Source organism: Bubalus bubalis, chromosome 5, assembly GCF_019923935.1.
Source record: "Bubalus bubalis isolate 160015118507 breed Murrah chromosome 5, NDDB_SH_1, whole genome shotgun sequence".
Lineage (NCBI taxonomy): Eukaryota > Metazoa > Chordata > Mammalia > Artiodactyla > Bovidae > Bubalus > Bubalus bubalis.
The window spans coordinates 86,401,179-86,423,334 of NC_059161.1; the positions used below are offsets into that span (position 1 = coordinate 86,401,179).

Here is a 22,156-nt window from a genome sequence, read left to right on the forward strand (position 1 = left end):
GTTTCTCATGATGTACTCTGCATATAAGTTAAATAAGCAGGGTGACAATATACAGCCTTGACATACTCATTTTCCTATTTGGAACCAGTCTGTTGTTCCATGTCCAGTTCTAACTGTTGCTTCCTGACCTGCATACAAATTTATTATCTATTCTATATATTATAATGGATATAAGTCAATCTCTCAATTTTTCTGCCCCTTCTTATAAGTTGCTAATCATAAATTTGTTTTCTACATGTGTATCTTTTTAAAATAACTTCATTTCTACCATTTTCTTAAGATTCCACATATAAGTAATGTCATATGATATTTTTCCTTTTTTTTTTTCTGACTTCTTTCCTTCCTTTTCCTGACAATATCCAGGTCCATCCACGTTGCTGCAAATGGCATTTTGTTCTTTTTTATGGCTGAGTAATATTACATTGTATATGACATCGACATCATCTGTATCCATTCATGAAAAGGCAAAAAGATATAACACTGAAAAATGAACCCTTCAGGTCAGTAGGTGTCCAATATGCTACTGGAGAGGAGTGGAGAAGGAACTCCAGAGCAAATGAAGAGGCTGAGTCAAAATGGAAATGAAGCCCAGTTGTGGATGTGTCTGGTGGTGAAAGTAAAGTCCTATGCTGTAAAGAAGAATACTGCAGAGAAACCTGGAATATTAGGTCCATGAATCAAGGTACATTGGAAGTGGTCAAACAGGAGATGGCAAAAGTGAACATTGACATTTTAGGAATCAGTGAACTAAAAGGGACTGGAATGGGCAAATTTAATTCAGATGACCATTATATCTACTACAGTAGGTAAGAATCTCTTAGAAGAAATGGAGTAGCCATCATAGTCAACAGAAGAGTCCAAAAGGCAGTACTTGGATACAATCTCAAAACAATAGAATGATCTCTGTTTCCAAGGCAAACCATTCAATAGCACGGTAATCCAAGTCTATGCCCCAACCACTAATGCTGAAGAAGATGAGGTTGAATGGTTCTATGATGACCTACAAGAACTTCTAGAACTAACACACAAAAAAAGATGTCCTTTTCATCATAGGGGACTGGAATGCAAAAGTAGGAAGTCAAGAGACACCTGGAGTAACAGTTAAGTCTGACCTCGGAGTACAAAATGAAGCAGGGGAAAGGCTAACAGAGTTTTGCCAAGATAAAACACTGGTCTTCTACCATCTTCCAACAATACAACAGATGACTCTACATATGGACATCGCCAGATGGTCAATACCAAAATCAGATTGATTATATTCTTTGCAGCTAAAGATGGAGAAGCTCTATACAGTCAGCAAAAACAAGACTGGAGCTGACTGTGGCTCAGATCATGAACTCCTTATTGCCAAAATCAGACTTAAATTAAAGAAAGTAGGGAAAACCACTAGGCCATTCAGGTATGACATAAATCAAATCCTTCATGATTATACAGTGGAAGTGACAAATAGATTCAGGGATTAGATCTGATATGGATCTAATGTGAGAGTTGGAACATGAAGGCTGAGTGCTGAAGAATTGATGCTTTTGAACTGTGGTACTCTCGAGAGTCCCTTGGCAGCAAGGAGATCAAACCAGTCCATCCTAAAGGAAATCAACCTTGAATATTCATTGAAGGGACTGATGCTGAAGCTGAAGGTCCAGTATTTTGGTCACCTTATGCAAAGAGCTGACTCATTAGAAAATACCCTGATGCTGGAGGCAGGAGAAGGGGGCAACAGAAGAGGAGATGTTTGGATGGCATTACCAAGTCAATGGACATGAGTTTGAGCAAACTCCGACAGATAGTAAAGGACAGGGAAGCCTGTTGTGCTGCAGCCCATGGGGTCACAAAGAGTCAGACACAACTGAGTAACTGAACAAAAATCCTTAATATTATTCAATTAAAATACTGCATCACTGTTTTTTTTTTAATTTGTGCAATTGTATAACAAATACATGGTGGAGACTAACGTGGTGGTGCAGTGGATAAGAATCAACCTTCCAATGCAGGGGACACAAGTTGATGGGTCCTGGAAGATTCCACATGTCTCAGAGTGACTAAAGCCCATATACCACAACTACTGAGCCCAAGCTCTAGAACCCAGGAGCCACAACTACTAAGCCTGCATGCTGCAACTACTGACTATTTGCCTAGAGCTTGTGTTCTGAAACAAGAGAAGTCACAGCAATGAGTAGCCTGTGCACCAAAATGCGGAGTAGCCCCCACTTGCCACAAATAGAGAAAAGCCCATGCAGCAATGAAGACTCAGCACAACCAAAAATAGGTAAGTAAAATTAGGGAAAACAAATTTTTTTAAGAAATGCATAGTAGGAGGAAAGTAGATGTTGAGTGCCAAAAAGAATAAACTGTCAAGGCTGGGACTTGAATGTGTTCAGAATCTTTGCACATCTTCTCCATACTTTGTTCTTTATCTCAGGTAGCCAGACACTACAGCCTGTTTCCAGCAGGCTCTGGAAGGACATTAGAGGGTAGGAGAAAGAGAGAAATTGCTGTTATTTCTTCTCTTCCTCTCTACCTCAGGCACCATCTCCTTCATGGTTTCAGCCTGGAACTGACTCTGATTCTGACTCTAAGGATAATTAATATCATTACTACCCTATCTCCACAGCCTAGTTTGGTGATGGCTTTCTTGCCGATGCTAATCTCTGGGTGATTCTACTATCTCTTGTCTCTATTGTCCCCTCTTATTTCACCAGTATAACCAATTCCTTGCATTACATTCCCTCTTTTTTAAATGCCCAGAATTTTTTTGAGTTTTACTTATCCATTTGCATTTCATATTTTAAAGCTTCAAGACCACTAGTTAAAATATGAATCAGGGACTTCGCTGGTGGTCCACTGGTTAAGAATCCACCTTCCAACCAGAGGATCCCTAGTTGGGAAACTAAGATCCCATATTCCATAGAACAACTAAGACTCAATGCAGCCAATAAATAAATTTTTTACAAATGCTAATCAGTTCCAGGTAACAAATTATCCCTTATGAAATGAAGTAAATGTAATGTAAGAGAAGTAATCTCTTCTAAAATGGACTAAGTATGCCCTATTTGTGTTTCTCAGAGGAGAGCATAACTTTTTGTCTCTTTTTTGTTCCAGAGGTTTTGATTTACATATAATTCAGAGCTGCCCCTGGTGGCTCAGACTGTAAAGAATCAGTCTGCAAGGCAGGAGACCCAGATTCAATCCCTGGGTCAGGAAGATCCCCTGGAGAAGGAAATGGCAACCCACTCCAGTATTCTTGCCTGGAAAAATCCCATGGATGGAGGCACCTGGCAGGCTACAGCCCATGGACTAGCAGAGGTGGAGTGGACTGAGCAACTAACACTTTCACTTTTCAGAGCTGTCAATCAGCAAGTTTAAATATTTGTTTAAACTAGCTGCAGAAGGAAATGGCAACCCACTCCAGTACTATTGCCTGGAAAATCCCATGGACGGAGGAGCCTGGTAGGCCACAGTCCATGGGGTGGCAAAGAGTCAGACACGACTGAGCGACTTCACTTTCACTTTCACTTTAAACTAGCTAAAATTTATTTAAAGGTACATCTATAAATTAAACATGTTAAAGATATATGAAGCATTGCATTTCACTACCTGTGTTCCCTATTGATTCAACTCAGTCATCCAGTTTATCTTTGCCTTCATACAGGTGAACCAAACAAGATAGTCAGCCTTGTCCCCCAGAAAACATACCACACAGTTGTGTGTGAGTCGCTTCGGTTGTGTCCTTCTTTGAAACCCCACGGACTGTAGCCCACCAGGCTTCTCTGTCCATGGGGATTCTCCAGACAAGAATACTAGAGTGGATTGCTGTGCTCTGCTCCAGGGTATCCTCCCGACCCAGGGATTGAACCCGCATCTCTTATGTCCCCTGCATTAGCAGGAGAGTTCTATACCACTATTGCCTCCTGGGAAGCCCCATTATACTGTTAGATAAAGGAAAACACAAAACAATTTTTGGAAACACACTTAAATTAATCCAAGATTTAGTAAAATACAACTAAAATGCTCAATGCAAAAAATATTTAGAATTATATAATAATAATGTTCTGGAAATAAAATCAGTCAGACATGTATTTTTAAAGTAATTCTTAGTGTCCACATTATAAAAAGTATTTAAAATATTTGAAATGAATTTCAACAATATATTCAAAAATATCATTAAAACATAATATTGAAAACACTAATGAACTATTTTACATTCTTTTTTATACTAAGTTTTTGATGTGCAGCATGCATTTTATAGTAACAACTCAGTTTATTTCAGATTAGTCACATTTCAAGTGCCTGAAACCTAAATGTGGCTACCCTGTTAGACATTATTGTTGTTGTTCAGTCACTAAGTTGTGTCTGACTCTTTGGGACCCTATGGACTGCAGCACATCAGGCTTCCCTGTCCTCCACTATCTTCTGGAGTTTCCTCACATTCATATTGAGTCAGTGATATTATCCAACCATCTCATCCTCTACTCTCCCTTTCTCCTTTTGCTTTCAATCTTTCCCAGCATCGGGGTCCTTTCCAATAAATCAGCTCTTCACATCAGGTGGTCAAAGTATTGGAGCTTCAGCATCAGTCCTTCCAAAGAATATCCAAGGTTGATTTCCTTTAGGCTTGACTGGTGTTATCTCCTTGTAACCTAAGGGACTCTCTAGAGTCTTTTCCAACAACTCAATTGGAAAGCATCGATTCTTTGGCACTCAGCCTTCTTCATGGTCCTTCTTTATGGTCACATCTGCACATGACTACTGGAAAAACCATAGTTTTGACTATAGTTACCTTTGTCACCAGTGATAGAGTTAGACAAACCATTTGTTACATGGGAGATACCTTATTTTCAAACCCTCAGTTGACAGAACAATTTAAAGTTGTCTCAGGAAGACAAAATGGACTGGACCCCACTATCTCCAACTCCATATCAATAAATGAGCATTATAAACATTTTCATGTGATAGTTTTAGACAAAAAGTAAAGTCAGCTAGGCTGTTTGCTTTATAAGAGAGAACTCACTGGCAACTGTACTTGGCACCCTAATGTCCACCAGTGAGGATCTTTATCTTCTGGATAATGCGAATTATATTCTTTAGCCCTTTTGTAGAAGTTCCAGACTACATTCTTCTTATGGTATTATACTATATTTTTAAAGAAGATTAGGTTATTGTAGGTATAAACACAAGCTGAAATCTTTCTGATTTATACAATGACCAAAGTTATTTAACGAAACAGCTACCTCTTCCTGCAGTCCTCAACCCAAGAACAGTGATTGTTTTGTGTATCTGTAGTTCCTACATTCTTTAAGCCTTTATTTACCTTATACTAGACAATACAGCATGGGCGGCCGTGATGGCGCACAAGCGCGGCAGAGAGGAGATACCCCGTCGATGTCAGGGGCGGTGGCAGGGAGGAGCTACCCCACGTCCGAGGTCAGGGGCGGCGGCAGGGAGGAGCTACCCCACGCCGGAGGTCAGGGGCAGCAGCTGAGAGGAGCAACCCCACGTCCAAGGAGCAGTGGCTTCGCAGGAGCAGGAGGACCTAGAGGAGCTACTCCACATTCAAGGTCAGGAGGGGCAGCGGTGAGGAAATACCCCTTGTCCAAGGTAAGGAGCAGTGACTGTGCTTTGCTGGAGCAGCCGTGAAGAGATACCCCAAGTCCAAGGTAAGAGAAACCCAAGTAAGACGGTAGGTGTGGCAAGAGGGCATCAGAGGGCAGACACACTGAAACCATACTCACAGAAAACTAGTCAATCTAATCACACTAGGACCACAGCCTTGTCTAACTCAATGAAACTAAGCTATGCCCTATGGGGCCACCCAATACAGGTGGGTCATGGTGGAGAGGTCTGCCACAATGTGGTCCACTGGAGAAGGGAATGGCAAACCACTTCAGTATTCTTGCCTTGAGAACCCCATGAACAGTATGAAAAGGCAAAATGATAGGATACTGAAAGAGGAACTCCCCGGTTTGGTAGGTGCTCAATATGCTACTGGAGATCAGTGGAGATATGATGAATTTCTTCACTCCAGAGAGAATGAAGGCATGGAGCCAAAGCAAAAACAATACCCAGTTGTGGATGTGACTGGTGATAGAAGCAGGGTACAATGCTGTAAAGACCAATATTGCATAGGAACCTGGAATGTTAGGTCCATGAATCAAGGCAAATTTGAAGTGGTCAAACAGGAGATGGGAAGAGTGAACATTGACATTCTAGGAATCAGCGAACTCAAATGGACTGGAATGGGTGAATTTAACTCAGATGACCATTATATCTACTACTGTGGGCAGGAATCCCTTAGAAGAAATGGAGTAGCCATCATGGTCAACAAGAGTCTGAAATGCAGTACTTGGAGGCAATCTCAAAAATGACAGAATGATCTCTGTTTCTTTTCAAGGCAAACCATTCAATATCGCAGTAATCCAAGTCTATGCCCCAACCAGTAATGCTGGAGAAGCTGAAGTTGAACGGTTCTATGAAGACCTACAAGACCACTTAGAACTAACACCCAAAAAAGATGTCCTTTTCATTATAGGGGACTGGAATGCAAAAGTAGGAAGTCAAGAAACACCTGGAGTGACAGGCAAATTTAGCCTTGGAATACAGAATGAAACAGAGCAAAGGATAATAGAGTTTTGCCAAGAGAGCGTACTGGTCATAGCAAACACCCTCTTCCAACAACACAAGAGAAGACTCTACACATGGATATCACCAGATGGTCAACACCAAAATCAGATTGATTATATTCTTTGCAGCCAAAGATGAAGAAGCTCTATACAGTCAGCAAAAACAAGACCAGGAGCTGACTGTGGCTCAGACTATGAGCTCCTTATTGCCAAATTCAGACTTAAATTGAAGCAAGTAGGGAAAACCACTAGACCATGCAGGTATGACCTAAATCAAATCCGTTATGATTATACATTGGAAGTGAGAAATAGATTTAAGGGACTAGCTCTGATAGATAAGAGTGCCTGATGACTCAGATGGACTGAGTGAGGTTAGTGACATTGTACAAGAGACAGGGATCAAGACCATCTCCATGGAAAAGAAATGCAAAAAAGCAAAATGGCTGTCTGGGGAGGCCTTACAAATAACTGTGAAAAGAAGAGAAGTGAAAAGCAAAGGAGAAAAGGAAAAATATAAGCATCTGAATGCAGAGTTCCAAAGAATAGGAAGAAGAGATAAGAAAGCCTTCCTCAGTGATCAATGCAAAGAAATAGAGGAAATCAACAGAATGGGAAAGACTAGAGATCTGTTCAAGAAGATTAGAGATACCAAGGGACCATTTCATGCAAAGATGGGCTCGATAAAGGACAGAAATGGTATGGACCTAACAGAAGCAGAAGACGTTAAGAGAGAGGTGGCAAGAATACACAGAACTGTACAAAAAAGATCTTCACGACCAAGAAAATAACGATGGTGTGATCACTCACTTAAAGCCAGATATCCTGGAATGTGAAGTCAAGTGGGCCTTAGAAAGCATCACTACGAACAAAGCTAGTGGAGGTGATGGAATTCCAGTTGAGCTATTTCAAATCCTGAAAGATGCTGCTGTGAAAGTGCTGCACTCAATATGCCAGCAAATTTGGAAAACTCAGCAGTGACCACAGGACTGGAAAAGGTCAGTTTTCATTCCAATCCCAAAGAAAGGCAATGCCAAAGAATGTTCAAACTACTGCACAATTGCACTCATCTAACACGCTAGTAAAGTAATGCTCAAAATTCTCCAAGCCAAGCTTCAGCAGTACATGAACCGTGAACTTCCAGATGTTCAAGCTGGTTTTAGAAAAGGCAGAGGAACCAGAGATCAAATTGCCAACATCTGCTGGGTCATCAAAAAAGCAAGAGAGTTCCAGAAAAACATCTACTTCTGCTTTAATGACTATGCCAAAGCCTTTGACTGTGTGGATCACAATAAACTGTGGGGAATTCTGAAAGAGATGGGAATACCAGACTACCTGACCTTCCTCTTGAGAAACCTATATGCAGGTCAGGAAGCAACAGTTAGAACTGGACATGGAACAATAGACTGGTTCCAAATAGGAAAAGGAGTACGTCAAGGCTGTATATTGTCACCCTGCTTATTTAACTTCTATGCAGAGTACATCATGAGAAACACGGCTGGAAGAAGCACAAGCTGGAAACAAGATTACTGGGAGAAATATCAATAATCTCAGATATGCAGATGACACCACCCTTATGGCAGAAAGTGAAGAGGAACTAAAAAGCCTCTTGGTGAAAGTGAAAGTGGAGAGTGAAAAAGTTGGCTTAAAACTCAATATTCAGAAAGCGAAGATCACGGCATCCGATCCCATCACGTCGTGGGTAATAGATGGGGAAACAGTAGAAACAGTGTCAGACTTTTTTGGGGGGGGGCTCCAAAATCATTGCAGAGGGTGACTGCAGCCATGAAATTAAAAGACACTTACTCCTTGGAAGAAACGTTATGACCAACCTAGATAGCATATTCAAAAGCAGAGACATTACTTTGCCAGCAAAGGTCCGTCTAGTCAAGGCTATGGTTTTTCTTGTGGTCATGTATGGATGTGAGAGTTGGACTGTGAAGAAAGCTGAGCACCGAAGAATTGATGTTTGAACTGTGGTGTTGGAGAAGACTCTTGAGAGTCCCTTGGACTGCAAGGAGATCCAACCAGTCCATTCTGAAGGAGATCAGCCCTGGGATTTCTTTGGAAGGAATGATGCTAAAGCTGAAACTCCAGTACTTTGGCCACCTCATGCAAAGAGTTTACTCATTGGGAAAGACTCTGATGCTGGGAGGGATTGGGGGCAGGAGGAAAAGGGGATGACAGAGGATGACATGGCTGGATGGCATCACCGACTCGATGGACATGAGTTTGAATGAACTCCGGGATTTGGTGATGGACAGGGAGGCCTGGTGTGTTGTGATTCATGGGGTCACAAAGAGTCGGACACGACTGAGTGACTGAACTGAACTGAAACAATACTTCGTAGCTCCAGTGCTATTATAATTAATCATTCTTTATATTAACGTTACTTGTTTACATTTCTGTGTTGTTTCTCTGCCTTGACTGAATGCATTTAATGGATACGTGATATATCCATGCAAGGCAGTGCTCTGTGTCAGTGAAGTCTGATGACCTACAGCCACAATAATACATGGATGGATGAAATGTCAAGGGTGAGTAAAAAAAACCAAGTTATAGTGAAATACATGCGGTACAATTTTATTTTCAAAAATTCTAAAAATACACAAAATCAAACACATGTATGGGATAAAGCAATGTATGGTAAAAGCATAAAATTCAAGAAAGTGAGTATATCTGAAAGAAGGGGAAGGCATATGTCAGCAGTACATGGGCGATCCAAAGACGTTGGTAATGTTCCTTTTCTTAACCTGGTTATTGGAGGAGGTTTACAAATGCTTACTTTGCACTGTACATATATGTTACATATATCCTTTGGTATAAACAACATATTTCCTAACTTTTTAAAAAAACAATTATCCCTTATTTTATATAGGAACTATATTTACCTTCGGGTTTCCCTGGTGGCTCAGACAGTAAAGAATCTACCAACAATGCAGGAGACCTGGGTTCGATCTGTGGGTTGGGAAGATCCCCTGGAGGAGGGCATGTCAACCCACTCCAATATTCTTCCCTGGAGAATCCTCATGGACAGAGGAGCCTGGTGGGCTCCTGTTCCAAAGAGCTGGACATGAATGAGTGACCAAGCACACATATTTACCTTTAGGGCTTCCCTAGTGTCTCAGCAGTGAAGACTCCACCTGCCAATGCAAGAGACACAGAAGACATGGGTTTGAGCCCTGGGTTGGGAAGATCTGCTAGAGAAGAAAATGGCAACCCACTGCAGTATTCCTGACTGGGAAATCTCATGGACAGAGGAACTTAGTGGGCTAAAATCCGTGGGGTTGCTAAGAGTCAGACATGACTTAGCGACTAAATAACAATAATAAAACAAAACATTTATCTTCAGGGTGATTAGACCAGAGTTGCTCAACTACTGAGCTAATACAGCAATCCTCTCAGCCCTGGGAGGCCAGGCAGACTGAGGTCCCAGGCTTGAAGAAGCCCTGTGGATTTTCCCCTGTGTTCTGTAACAAACTGATGCTTTCTACATGTGCAGTGACAGAAATAGATCTGGAAGTGTTGAAGGAGACATGATTCTCTGATAATGCCACCTAAGTGTATTAAAATTTTAGGCACTTCTTACTTTTATCATTTAGTTCAACTTCAGAATAACTTTCTATAATTTTAGAAGAAAAATATCCATCTTTCTTATTGATCTATAAGAAGAAAAGAAACACCAAGGTAGATGTATGTATCTATCTATACCTATGTATACATATGTACACAACTTTACTTTTCAGTTTATCAGTATATCCAACATGATTCTTTCTGATTCATCACACCAACTCAGTATGCGTTTTACAAAGAAATTTCTTAGGCGACTTCTCTCAGAGTCCCTGCTGCAGCCTGCACTGTGAAGGCTGCAATAGAAATCTGTCTTTTCACTTCTTCCCAGGCCTTGGATGGGTCCACTCTGTTTTCAATATCAAAGAGAGCATCGTAGATCCCTGGGAATGACTCCCCCATGTACTTGTTGTGGCTGCTTGGAGCATAGATGATATGCCTGTTGATAGAAACAGTTTGCTATCAGTTGCTCAAATTACATATACAAAGGAAAAAACAAGGGCACTCTACAATTCATGGATTGTATAATTCTAATTGCCACTTGTCAACTAGACTTCCAAGTTCAATCTCCAAAGATTATGAAGTATGTTATTATTAACTATAATAATAACTATAATATTAACTATATTTTGACTTTAGACAATGACTTAAAGTGGCTCAGAGCAACAAAAATGATGACAATGATAGCAACAGCAGCTTGTCACCTACTATGTATCACACTTGGCATTAAATTATTCACCTATAGTTTTTCTAAAGGGTTTCCCTGGTGGCTCAGTGGTAAAGAATCTGCCTGCAATGCAGGAGACTGCCTGCAACATAGCAGCACCGGGTTTAATCCCTGGGTCGGGAAGATCCCCTGGAGAAGGAAATGGCAACCCACTCCAGTATTCTTGCCTGGGAAATGCCACTGGCAGAGGGGCCTGGCAGGCTACAGTCCATGGGTCGCAAGAGTCAGACATGACTTAGTGAGTAAACCACCATAAGTTTTCTAATTCTTGAAACTAAATTGTACAAAATTGATATTAACATCTTAAAGACGAGGAAATTGTGGTCTGGGAGATGAAGTGATGAGTCTTAGTGTATACAGTAAAGAAGTGATGACTTGAAAATACCATTCTATCTTCTGAAATGCAGCACAATAGGGTCTCATTTGTGACCCAGCCAATCAATTATTGTATGGGCTTCCCTGGTGGCTCAGAGGTCAAGAATCCGCCTGCCATTTCAGGATACGTGGGTTCAATCCCTGGGTTGGGAAGATCCCTTGGAGGAGGGCAGGGCAACCCACTCCATATTCTTGCCTGGAAAATCTGTGGACAGAGGAGACTATGGGGCTGCAAAGAGTTGGACACGACTTAATGACTAACAACAGTAATGGCAACCTGTCACTATGCTTTTCTCCTACTTAAAGAAGAAGTTATGCTGCAATACCTAGCATCAAGCCAGAATCTGCCGGGAGCCGGCGTGAGGAGCTCCGCCCGTGGCAAAGGTCATGAGGAAGGAGGCTCGACATACACAAAGGCAGGATCGAGCCTCAGGAGTCCCCCTGGAAATTCTCGAGCATCTACCCCCAAAACCAGAGTCTGCCTACTTTACTACTTTGTGCTCTCACCTACACCTCTGACTTTATGGGGGGCTGTCCCCCACCACCTCTTTCGGAGAAGGAGTTAACTTAGAGCTCCAGTTAATAATAATTCCTGGGCGTGACAGGAATGTTTCAACCTACAAACTCCTCTGAAGGCTCTCTAGCCTGCCTGACAGGCTTGTCCGGCCACATGTGATTGTTCACAGCCTCCCAACCGTGAGAGGCACAAGATGCTTTAAACCTTCTAAAAACAAGTTCTTTAGAGAAGTTAGAAAACTATTAGTATAACTATAGTGGGCTGATTAGAAATTGTATTGGTGAAGGGTTTTTCATTTGTTGAGCCAATGTTTGCTGCTAAGTCTCCACATCCCCTGCCCTTACACACATTAATGAATATACAGAATAAATAAGTATTAACCTTTGATATTAATCACGTTAGACTTTAGGCTAAGCAAATTCTTTCCTTAATTAAAACCCACTATACCCTCATCCTATAGGAATGTAACTTTATCTGGTACCTTCAGAAGGTGGCGTCTGTTTTAAGAATAATCACCCCTGGAGAAATAAGTGTTCTGGTTGACTGACGGCTGTCACAAGGAGAGGGTCATAAATTGTCAGCAGGCCCCCCTGGCCAGAAGATGATGTAACACCCCTAAGACCCCTGTATACATTTGTATGAAGCACCTGATTTTGATAAAAGTCAGGACTGCTGACCCCACGTGACTTTTGTATTACATCTCTGTGTATAAAAGCGGACCCTGGAAAATAAAAAATGGGATCAGTTCCTCGAAAGACTGGTCTCCCCATGTCGTTCTTTCTCTCACCTTCTGGCTGAATTCCCATCTGGAACGTGGAGGCTCGTCAAGCCTACTAATTATGCCTGGGCTTCTAAGATCTGACCGGGGAGGCCTTAGTGTCTCCTCTCCTTCGGGAGAACGGGAGGACGCCTGCAGCCTACGTAGGTGACGTAAATTCCTTGCCTTGGAATTTTATTAGCTTTCCATGTAAACCAAGGTATTCAGCCTCTTTTCTCCACTGAATTTTCCTGCTGAGCTATCCTTATTCTATTACTCTTTATATCTCTAATTAATATTTAATTAAAGCTATTGTATCCTGATCGCCGAAGCCATCTCCCCTTCGAATTCCCTGGATCTGCTGGGGCTGGACCCCGGTAAGAATCATTAAAAACAGTTTCGTAACATTCAACATGACCTCGAAAGAAGGTGCTGTTTTACTGAAGGAGCTAGTGAAAGTGAAAGCGAAGGTCATTCAGTTGTGTCCAGCTCTTTGCAACCCCATGGACTATGCAGCCCATGGAATTCTCCAGGCCAGAATACTGGAGTGGGTAGCCTTTCCCTTCTCCAGGGGATCTTCTTCCAGCTGAGCCACAAGAGAAGCCCAAGAATACTGGAGTGAGTAGCCTAGCCCTTCTTCAGCGGATCTTCCCAACCCAGGAATTGAACCGGGGTCTCCTGCATTGCAGGCGGATTCTTTACCAACTGAGCTATGAGGGAAGTGCATATAATAACCCCGGAAGAGAAGGACAAGTTCCACAGTAAAAAGACAAAGAAGGAAAGGGGCACAGTGCTGCCACCAGGGGAGACCATGCGCTCCGTTTGGATGACACCCTTGGTCTCAGTTCCAGTTCTTCACAAATAATCCCTGCACACAAAGATGGGATCAGTTTTGGCTGGTCAATGATCTAATTCTTCTGAATTCTTAGTAAGATCAACCTGGGGACAGTTGATGGTTATCAGAAATAATTAATGGTTATCAAAAATTAGGGGAAAAAACTGAGTATCAACATTGTAAATAAGTATTTATTTATTATGCCTTATGTATATGCATAAATACACATTTAAAATAAAATAAAAAGGGGCTAAAGTTTATGTATACCAAGGGGGAAACTTTTATTTTCTACTTCTGACTTCCTCGGTCTTCTAAATTTCCTACAATGAGCATATACTCGTTTATATACAGAAACAATCAAAAAAGATAATAAAAACCTGTAGTAATCATTTTATATAAATAAATAATATTTACCATTTACTACATATGTTTTGGAATCTTTTGTTTCCAAGAAATCAAATACATTTTTGCCACAATGCAAATAATAAGAAAAAAAATTTTTTTTAATGAAGAGCCATATTTTTATCCTTACCTATAGAAAGGCCGGTCTGGTAATCCTAAAGGATCAATAAATGCTCGTTCCAAAAACATCAGTTGATCATTCATAATTCTTAATAATATGGGGCTAGAAAAGGAAAGGCATAAGTTGCAGCTTCACGAAAATAGGTGCACTACCTAGCAAACTAAACATTCAAAGCAAATCTAAACACAGCTAATTTAAAATTCCTATAACATGCAAATTAAGAACAGTAGCATGCATAGTTATATTTCTTTAAATCCATAAAGTAATATTCTGCTGAGGCTTATAATTAGGTCAGAAAGAAAGAAACAAATATCATATATTTAATGCATATCTGAGAAAACTAGAGAAATGGTACAGATGAACATATCTACAACGCAGTAATAGAGGGTGTAGGGAATGAAGTGTGGACACAGGGGCATGGGCAGGAAGGCATGGATGAACTGGGAGATTAGGACTGACAAATATACACTGCCATGGATAAAACAGACAGCTACTGGGAACAGCTACAAAGCACAGAAAGTTCAGTTCAGCACTTTTTGCTGACCCAGATGGGTGGGACAGGAGCCGGGTTGAGAGGGAAGTCCAAGAGGGAGGGGATATATGGATACATATAGCTGATTCATTTCTGTATCAGCAGAAACTAACACAACACAAAATTGTAAAGCAACTATACCCCCATTTTAAAACACAAACCAAAAAAACCACTGAAAATGTTCAATGTGCCAATGGAAAAAATTATAGTAATTTTTATTTACACTGAAATAACTAACTATAAACCTAGGTATTCAAATAATAGGCAAGAGTTTTTCATTTTAAGTATCCTAATAATCTGTTCATAATAGTCATTTAAATATTGAAATGGATTAGTATATTAATATTTAGTAGGGTGCCTAGAGAATTACATTTACCAAATGATGGCTAATAATGTTTTATTGTTTTTAAAGACAAACCTACATGAACACAGGGATGTTGCTTATTTCATCCTTTCAACGATATTTGAACGCCTGTTAGGTATCAGACTCTTCCTGCTTACAGAGTTCACATTCCAAAGTGTGCAGGAGAGTTACTGTAATAAAAATGCCTCAATATACCTGAAAATTTAACAGCAGTCCTGGAGTAGGGCAGCAATATGTTGTTAAGTTCAATGTATTGTCATAATTTAATTAACTAATGAAAAATAATCATTACCATAAGGAATCAAATTACTTTATATAAAAATGAATTATCTCTAGCTTTGTTATGTCTTAGTTTTAATAAGAAAACTATGTGACCATTACTATTCTGAATGTTTATAAAATATATTCCTTTTAATCATCTGAGCAATCCTTCAAGTTATGCACGATTAGAAGCCCCATTCCATAGATGAGATATTCAGATTCAGTAGAGAAATAACTTGCCCAAGTTCACATCTAGAAAGTTTTAGAGTGAAATAGGAGCTCACTGGGCTTCCCAGGTGGTACTAATGGTAAAGAACCCACCTAATGCTGGAGATGTAAGAGACATGGGTTCTATCCCTGGGTCAGGAAGAGTTCCTGGAGGAGGGCGTGGCAACCCACTCCAATATTCTTGCCTGGAGAATCCCTATGGACAGGGGAGCCTGGTGGGCTACAGTCCATGGAGTCACACAGAGTTGGACCTGACTTAAGTGACCCAGCAGCAGCAGCAGTAGGAGGTCAGTACTATTCCTTCAACTGCAGTATGTCAACAAAAGGCAAATCGAATAATTAAAGGCCACAGAATTTGGATATGAGCTATTTTCAACATTCATTTATTTAGCATCAAGAACTCAGGTTAAGTGATAATATAAAGGTAAACTGTGGGCACAGACTTTACCTGTGAACAGTCCACATTAACTAATAAAGAGGAAAATTGAATGAATCATAACTTGAATAAGGTATCACAAGTTTCTGAACCAAATTCATAAAGCATTGCTAAGAACACAGAAACTCATGTGGATACACACACACACCCCATTCGGATGTTCCTTGTTCAGCACAGTAAGTCACTTGAGTTGTGTCTTATTCTGTGCAACCCCATGGACTGTAGCCTGCCAAGCTCTTCCGTCTATGGGATTTTCCAGGCAAGAATACTGGAGTGGGTTGCCACTTCCTACTCTAGGAGATCTTCCTGACCTAGGGTTCGAACCTGAGTCTCTTGCGTTTCCTGTCTCCTGCCTTGGTAGGCAGATTCTTTACCACTAGCGCCACGTTGCAGGGTTCAAACTAAAACATCCCTGGGAGGTAAATGCTCAGAGCATCAGACTTATGTAAACAGGATCTATTTCCACCAGAAGTATGCTGGCCTCCCTACACAGAATGGAGGAGGCTAGGTCTTGAGGTTGAAAACTATGTGACCATAAAGGTACCAAGAAGTCAACACTCTGTTTTCTTCAATGGGTTAAGACACTGACTGAAGAAAAGCAGGATTCAAGAAGTGTCTCTTCCACAGATTTCAAAGTTTGGTTAAGAAATTCTGCATCCACCTTAATTTATTTTAGCCAGCACTTACTCTTGTTATGTACAAACCACAGCTCCAGGTGTTTCAGGGTATGCATACATAATATAGAGATACAAACTGTACCTGAACTATCATTTAGAGATGGTAAGACAAATCCAGAAATACTCAAGGAAGTGAAAGCCCAGTGTGCCAGATTACCATGCTATGCCATCAGGCAGTTCCCCCACAAGGAAGAAACATCATTTATTTAATGACAGAAAATCAGCTTTATAGACTGGAGTGGGTTGCCACTTCCTACTCCAGGGGATCTTCCCGACTATACAGTGTTTGACATTACTCTAAAATTTATTTATCATTGGTTATTTTTACTTAGATAAAAATTTGAAAAGAATTATAAAGTATAGGGAAAAAAATCTTCACATTCACCCAAGGATAACATGATTATTATACTAATTGCTTTCTTGTAATATTTTCTGTGTATTCAATAAAATAGTGTATATGAACAATTTTATGACCTTTTTGTTTGCTTAACATATTATTATATCTTAATAAACTTCTTTCATAATTATCAATTTTAATGTTTACAAAATGTTTAAATTGGTGGACATCCGATTGTTTAGTAACTTCTGTCCTCATAGGTATTAAGGCTGCTTTGCGTTATTTGATATTATAATTTGAATTTTTCTATGAGAAGCCATTTCATTCCCTCAAACTTGAGACCCTTTCCTGAAGGAAAAAATTTCAAGAAATAGAAATACTATGGCAGAGTGTAAGAACACTGTCATTGCTCTAGAAATTGTAACAATATATGTTTATGTTTTTTAATAGCTTAAAGCAATAGCAATTTCAATGCTATCAGAAAAAATAAAGCCCAAGAGCATCAGCTTCAGTGTACCGCCCGCAGCAATTTGCACAAACAAATTTTAAATTGCTACTCACTTCATATGAAAATAATACATTTTCGTTTGTGGTTTTGGAATTACTAGTAAATTTGAATTTTTTTTCTATTTCTGTATAGATGATATGTTATTTTTTTAATTCGCTTGTCAGTATCAATATTTCCCACTTTGTCTTTTCGATTCTCTTATCAGTTTTCAAAAATTTTTTATATTTTTGAAATATAAAAATATAATTTTGAAATTTTTATAATATATTTTTATATTTTTGAAATATAAAAATATAATTTTGAAATTTTTATAATATCTGTATTACCCCTATTCATATTTTCTGGGTCTTTATTACCCACCATCCAAACTTTCCAATCTTTTATATTTCATTTGGATTATTAGTTTTCATATTATTAACCATTTTAATATTCACAAATCTGACTGCATTGTCATTTCTAAACTTTGAATCTCATTTCTAAGATATTTCAATTTTTATTAAAAAATTCTTCTATACCTGTTGTTTATCTTTGCATAGAATGTGAAGTGAGATTTTGGATTCACTTTTTTTTTTTTTACCAGTTCCTGAAAGAGCTTATACAATATTATTATTATTGAATGCTTTTCTCATTTGATTTTAATGTATCCTTCATTACAAATACTTCCGTATATATCACTGGTCTAACTTTTGATCTGTCTGCACTCTCTCTTTCCATGTATTCTTGCATCAGCCCCCAAGAATTTGATATTTGTATCATTATGTATTTAATTGATATTCACTCTCAAAATTTTACTTTTTGGAAAAAAAAAATGGCTTTATCTTATGTGCTATTCTGGATATAGAGAATTTTTCCAGGTGGCAGTGGAGATTATGAAGTGTTTGTGGGAGTAATGACATTAAGGAGAGGGAAGAAGAAGGTGTGTTTTGGGAAAAGAAGAGTTTGGTTGAAATATGATGTACAGATATTTAAACAACAAGAAAAAAAAAAACAAGAAAATTATGGGGACATATGGTGAAGGATTCTTCAACGTTAAGGTGGAAATTTTGTTACTACTACTCAGTTCATAGTAATGGAGGTACCAGCATTCTCAACAGCACATATGTAACCTGAATGTCAAAAATATAGCTTTAAGAGATATGGCAGCCCTGTGTAGGGTGTGTTAGAATAGAAAGAAAGCAGAAAAACACTTTCCAAAGATAGTTCAACAGTAAGACATCAACTAGTATTTCTTTTTCATTATATACAGTGAATGCATAGCATATCTATCTGTCTCTCTGTATATATGCAGAACATACTTGTTTTTATCCAAGTCTTGCAGTCTCTCACTGAAATCAGAAGCAATCTCTGTAAAATTCTTCACTGCAGAAAAGAGTGAATCTAAAAAAGAAATTAGAGAAGCTAATGAAACGGCATTGCTTTATAGTTTAAACAAGGGGAACCATACAGGAAGCTGTTCCTTTTTGTATTTAACAAGGTAAGTATATTTTGTATATTGCAAGATGGGCATCAGTGAGACAGAGAAAACATTTATATGCATAAAATATTTGATCATGTGGAATAGCAATAAATAACAAATGGACCTAAGGTAAGTCATTACATTTTAGAGATTACAGATGGAGAGTTTTGAAAGAGCAAAGGTAGCATACCAAATGACACACTGTATGTTTTCATTTCTTGTGGATACTTCATTGAAATATTGTAGATTTTATCAGCATACTTTCTTAAAACAACAGCATAATCTCGACAGTCGAAGGGCAGCACTATGGAATTGGCTATTTCGAAGATGATTCCACCTCGAACCTGGGCCACAGTGAGGTGATACTTAAATGCTGGATCGTAAAATTTTTCCACTAATTCATACGTTTCATAGATACTATGATACAGTGGATAGCTGCTGAATGTGCTTGTTTCCTACAAAAAAAAAAAATCCAAAATGTATCCCTTGTAAGATAACTTATATAAAATACATAGTATCACAGTTACTATTAGTAAGACTGTTTTTGTCAGTAATGAATAAAGGAAGTATCTAAGTACTTCAATAAGCCACTTATTAAATGTTTATTATAATATTATTAAAATCTGCCCCAGGTTTTCACTAGTAAAAAAGTATGTGTACATAACATAAACAATACTGTAAAAATGATCTTGGAGGAAACCTAACACTCTTGCCTTTAAGAAAACAGGAGATGTAAAAATCTTCCTCAAATAAAGACAAGATAATGCTGCATGTGTGTAAAAATAATTTAAGAACACAGAGAATTGTTAGAGGCAAGAAAATAAGCATGATATATTATATAGGGCAATGGTGCAAATTGTTTACTGACTGAAATTCCTTGAAAGAGTAATTTTCTGACAAGCAGTGTGCTGATGAGTGAGAGTCTAAACAGTGAGGGTTCAGTAGTAGATCTGAAATCTCACTAAAGAGAGAAGTAATGCTTAGACGGTTATAAGAATACAAGAACATACACAAAAGGCAAGAGGGAACAACTTTTCAAATTCTGAGTTGCTGATTTATGCCTTTTGCCCACTTTTTAAAGATGCTTGCCTTTTTTTTAAGTGATATAATAGAACACTTTATATAGAGGTGTATTGAGAGTGGGACTCTGGAATTAGCCTGCCAGAGTCTGAATCCAGGCTTCAGAACTTATTACCCCAAATAACTCTGGCAGTTTATTAACCCCAGAATTACTAACCTTTCTTGCTGCAGTTTTCTCATAAGAAAATGTAGATGATATTTACGTCTACCCTCAATACCAACCCCAGTGGTGAGAGATTTTCTGTCTGGGCAGAATAACCAACCCAAGACAAAAGACTACAGATCCTCAGTGTTAGCTGTCTCCCACTGAAGCAACTAGACAGGCACTCCCAGTCCCTCTCTTGTGAAGCTTCCCCTTCAACATGCACCACCCCACATATGAGCTTTCTCTAGTCTCACTCCCATACAAGAGAGATAGCCAAAGATGGCCAGGCATTTGAAGACAGCTTTTAACTTGAAAGTTATAGATCCAGCCTGCAAACTAGAATAAAATCATCTCAGAGTAAGGAGGTACTACAGGGAATGGAGGGAAACTTAATTAAAAAATAAATAAATGAATGGCATAGTTGAAGAAAACATTGCAGAGTGTAAAAAAAAGACACAGATAGGAATGCAGGAGAACAGATAAAGGTATTGGAAAAGAATCCCCCAGAGGCTAAACAAATTCATAAGAGTTGAGAAAGAGAAAAGAGGGAATAATCAAAGAGAAAACATTTCCTCCAACTACAATCCATAGGTTTCCACAACAAAGGGTATAACTTGTGCCCAGTTCACCATATTAAAATATGACATAATGCGCATTTGTTCACCAAGGGCAACACAGTCGTAACGAGTAGATACTAAAATTTTCCTTTAAAAATAAAAAGCAAGAAACAACAGATCAGGGAACAAATAACATCTCTCAACAGGCTGGGAGACAATAAAGCAATAAGATCAAAATTCTAAGGGTATAGAATTTGCAACAAAATTTTTCTTCCCAAATTATTGAAGAATTCTGTGTAGTGTAACAAGCATGCAAGGTATTTAGCTTTTGTTCACTCTTTTCAAGAAGTGCCTGAAAGGTGTGATCCAAGAAAAAAAAAAAAAAGAGGTGAGTAAGTAAGAAAAAGGAAGACATAAAATCTGGGAAACAGAAAATCAAAAGTATAAGTGAAATGAAGATGTTCTCAGCTTTCTTTTAAAATTTAGGCAAGAACTGTGCCACAGGCAGAAAGAATAACCAGAGAACCCAGAGGAGCAGAAGAGCCCCAACAGGGAAAATGAACTCTGCCAGATCACTTGATGAGTTTGAATATACTAGAAGTTTGTAGGTACATGGAGGGGAAAAAAATGCCTTCTAATCAACAAGCATAGCACAAATATGATATTGAAAACAATGCCATGAAGGTAAGTATTTGGGGGTTGGGAGAGGATGTGATATAAGAGAACTGAATGCCTAGCTTCCCTAGAAAGAAGTAAATGGATAATACCTAAAACTGAAAAAGAAAGAAACAGCCGAAGTATATGATTGAGTGAAGTGAGTGAGTGAAGTCGCTCAGTCCTGTCCGACTCTTTGCGACCCCATGGACTGTAGCCCACCAGGCTCCTCCATCCATGGAATTTTCTAGGCAAGAGTACTAAGAGTGGGTTGCCATTTCCTTCTCCAGGGGATCTTCCCGACCCAGGGATCGAACCCCGGTCTCCCGCATTGCAGGCAGACGCTTTACCGATCTGAGCAAACAGACATCAGAAGAAACCAATTAAAAATGGGAAGAATTCTAAGTTGCTGAACAAAATCAGGGATGTAGCGAGCATGGTGGTTAAGTCATTTTTTTTTGATCCAGAATTATTTGTTTAGCTAAAATATATTCATAATTAATCCTGAAGAACTTATTAATAGACTTACCCAATCTTTAGTATACCTTGCTCTGCCTGAAGCAATTCCAAGTCTTTGGAAGAACACTTCAAAATCATTTCCAGATCCTAATTTGCTAATCCTTTTAGAGATAAAATACAGGATTATTTGAGTAACTTCTTCATTGACTACAGATCAAAATGAATTAAACTAAATCTCCACTCAATACTATAAATACAATTTTTAGATATATTGCCTTTAGAGAAGCAGCAAAAAAAAAAAAAAAAAAACAAAACAGGGAATGTCATTTTTTATCACAAAATATCTACTTCCCAGAAGACTATTTTGGGGAGGGGTTATCATTGTTCTTTTGAGTTTCTGGACCCAATTCCAACCTGTTTATGTGGGGAGGGGAGGGTTTCCCACACCGACAGCACACAGTTCTCCAGGACACCACCTGGGTGTTCTACAATTCAACTCAGTTCTGACACTGCCCACCTGGAGTCAGGTCCCAGACATGAAGGG

At 39.1% G+C, this 22,156-nt stretch overlaps 1 protein-coding gene across 1 annotated transcript in view; it reads right to left on the bottom strand.

The window, feature by feature from the left end:
- Positions 1-10,312: 10,312 nt before the first annotated feature.
- FOLH1B (folate hydrolase 1B) overlaps positions 10,313-22,156 on the bottom strand; it is a 71,609-nt gene continuing 59,765 nt past the window's right edge. The window contains exons 15-19 of the mRNA XM_006075174.4: positions 21,683-21,773; positions 18,908-19,172; positions 18,557-18,638; positions 13,928-14,020; positions 10,313-10,623 (exon numbers count right to left, since the gene is read on the bottom strand). Of these exons, the coding sequence (XP_006075236.2) occupies positions 10,434-10,623; positions 13,928-14,020; positions 18,557-18,638; positions 18,908-19,172; positions 21,683-21,773 (721 nt within the window). The 3' untranslated portion in view covers positions 10,313-10,433. The remainder of the gene's footprint in view (positions 10,624-13,927; positions 14,021-18,556; positions 18,639-18,907; positions 19,173-21,682; positions 21,774-22,156) is intronic.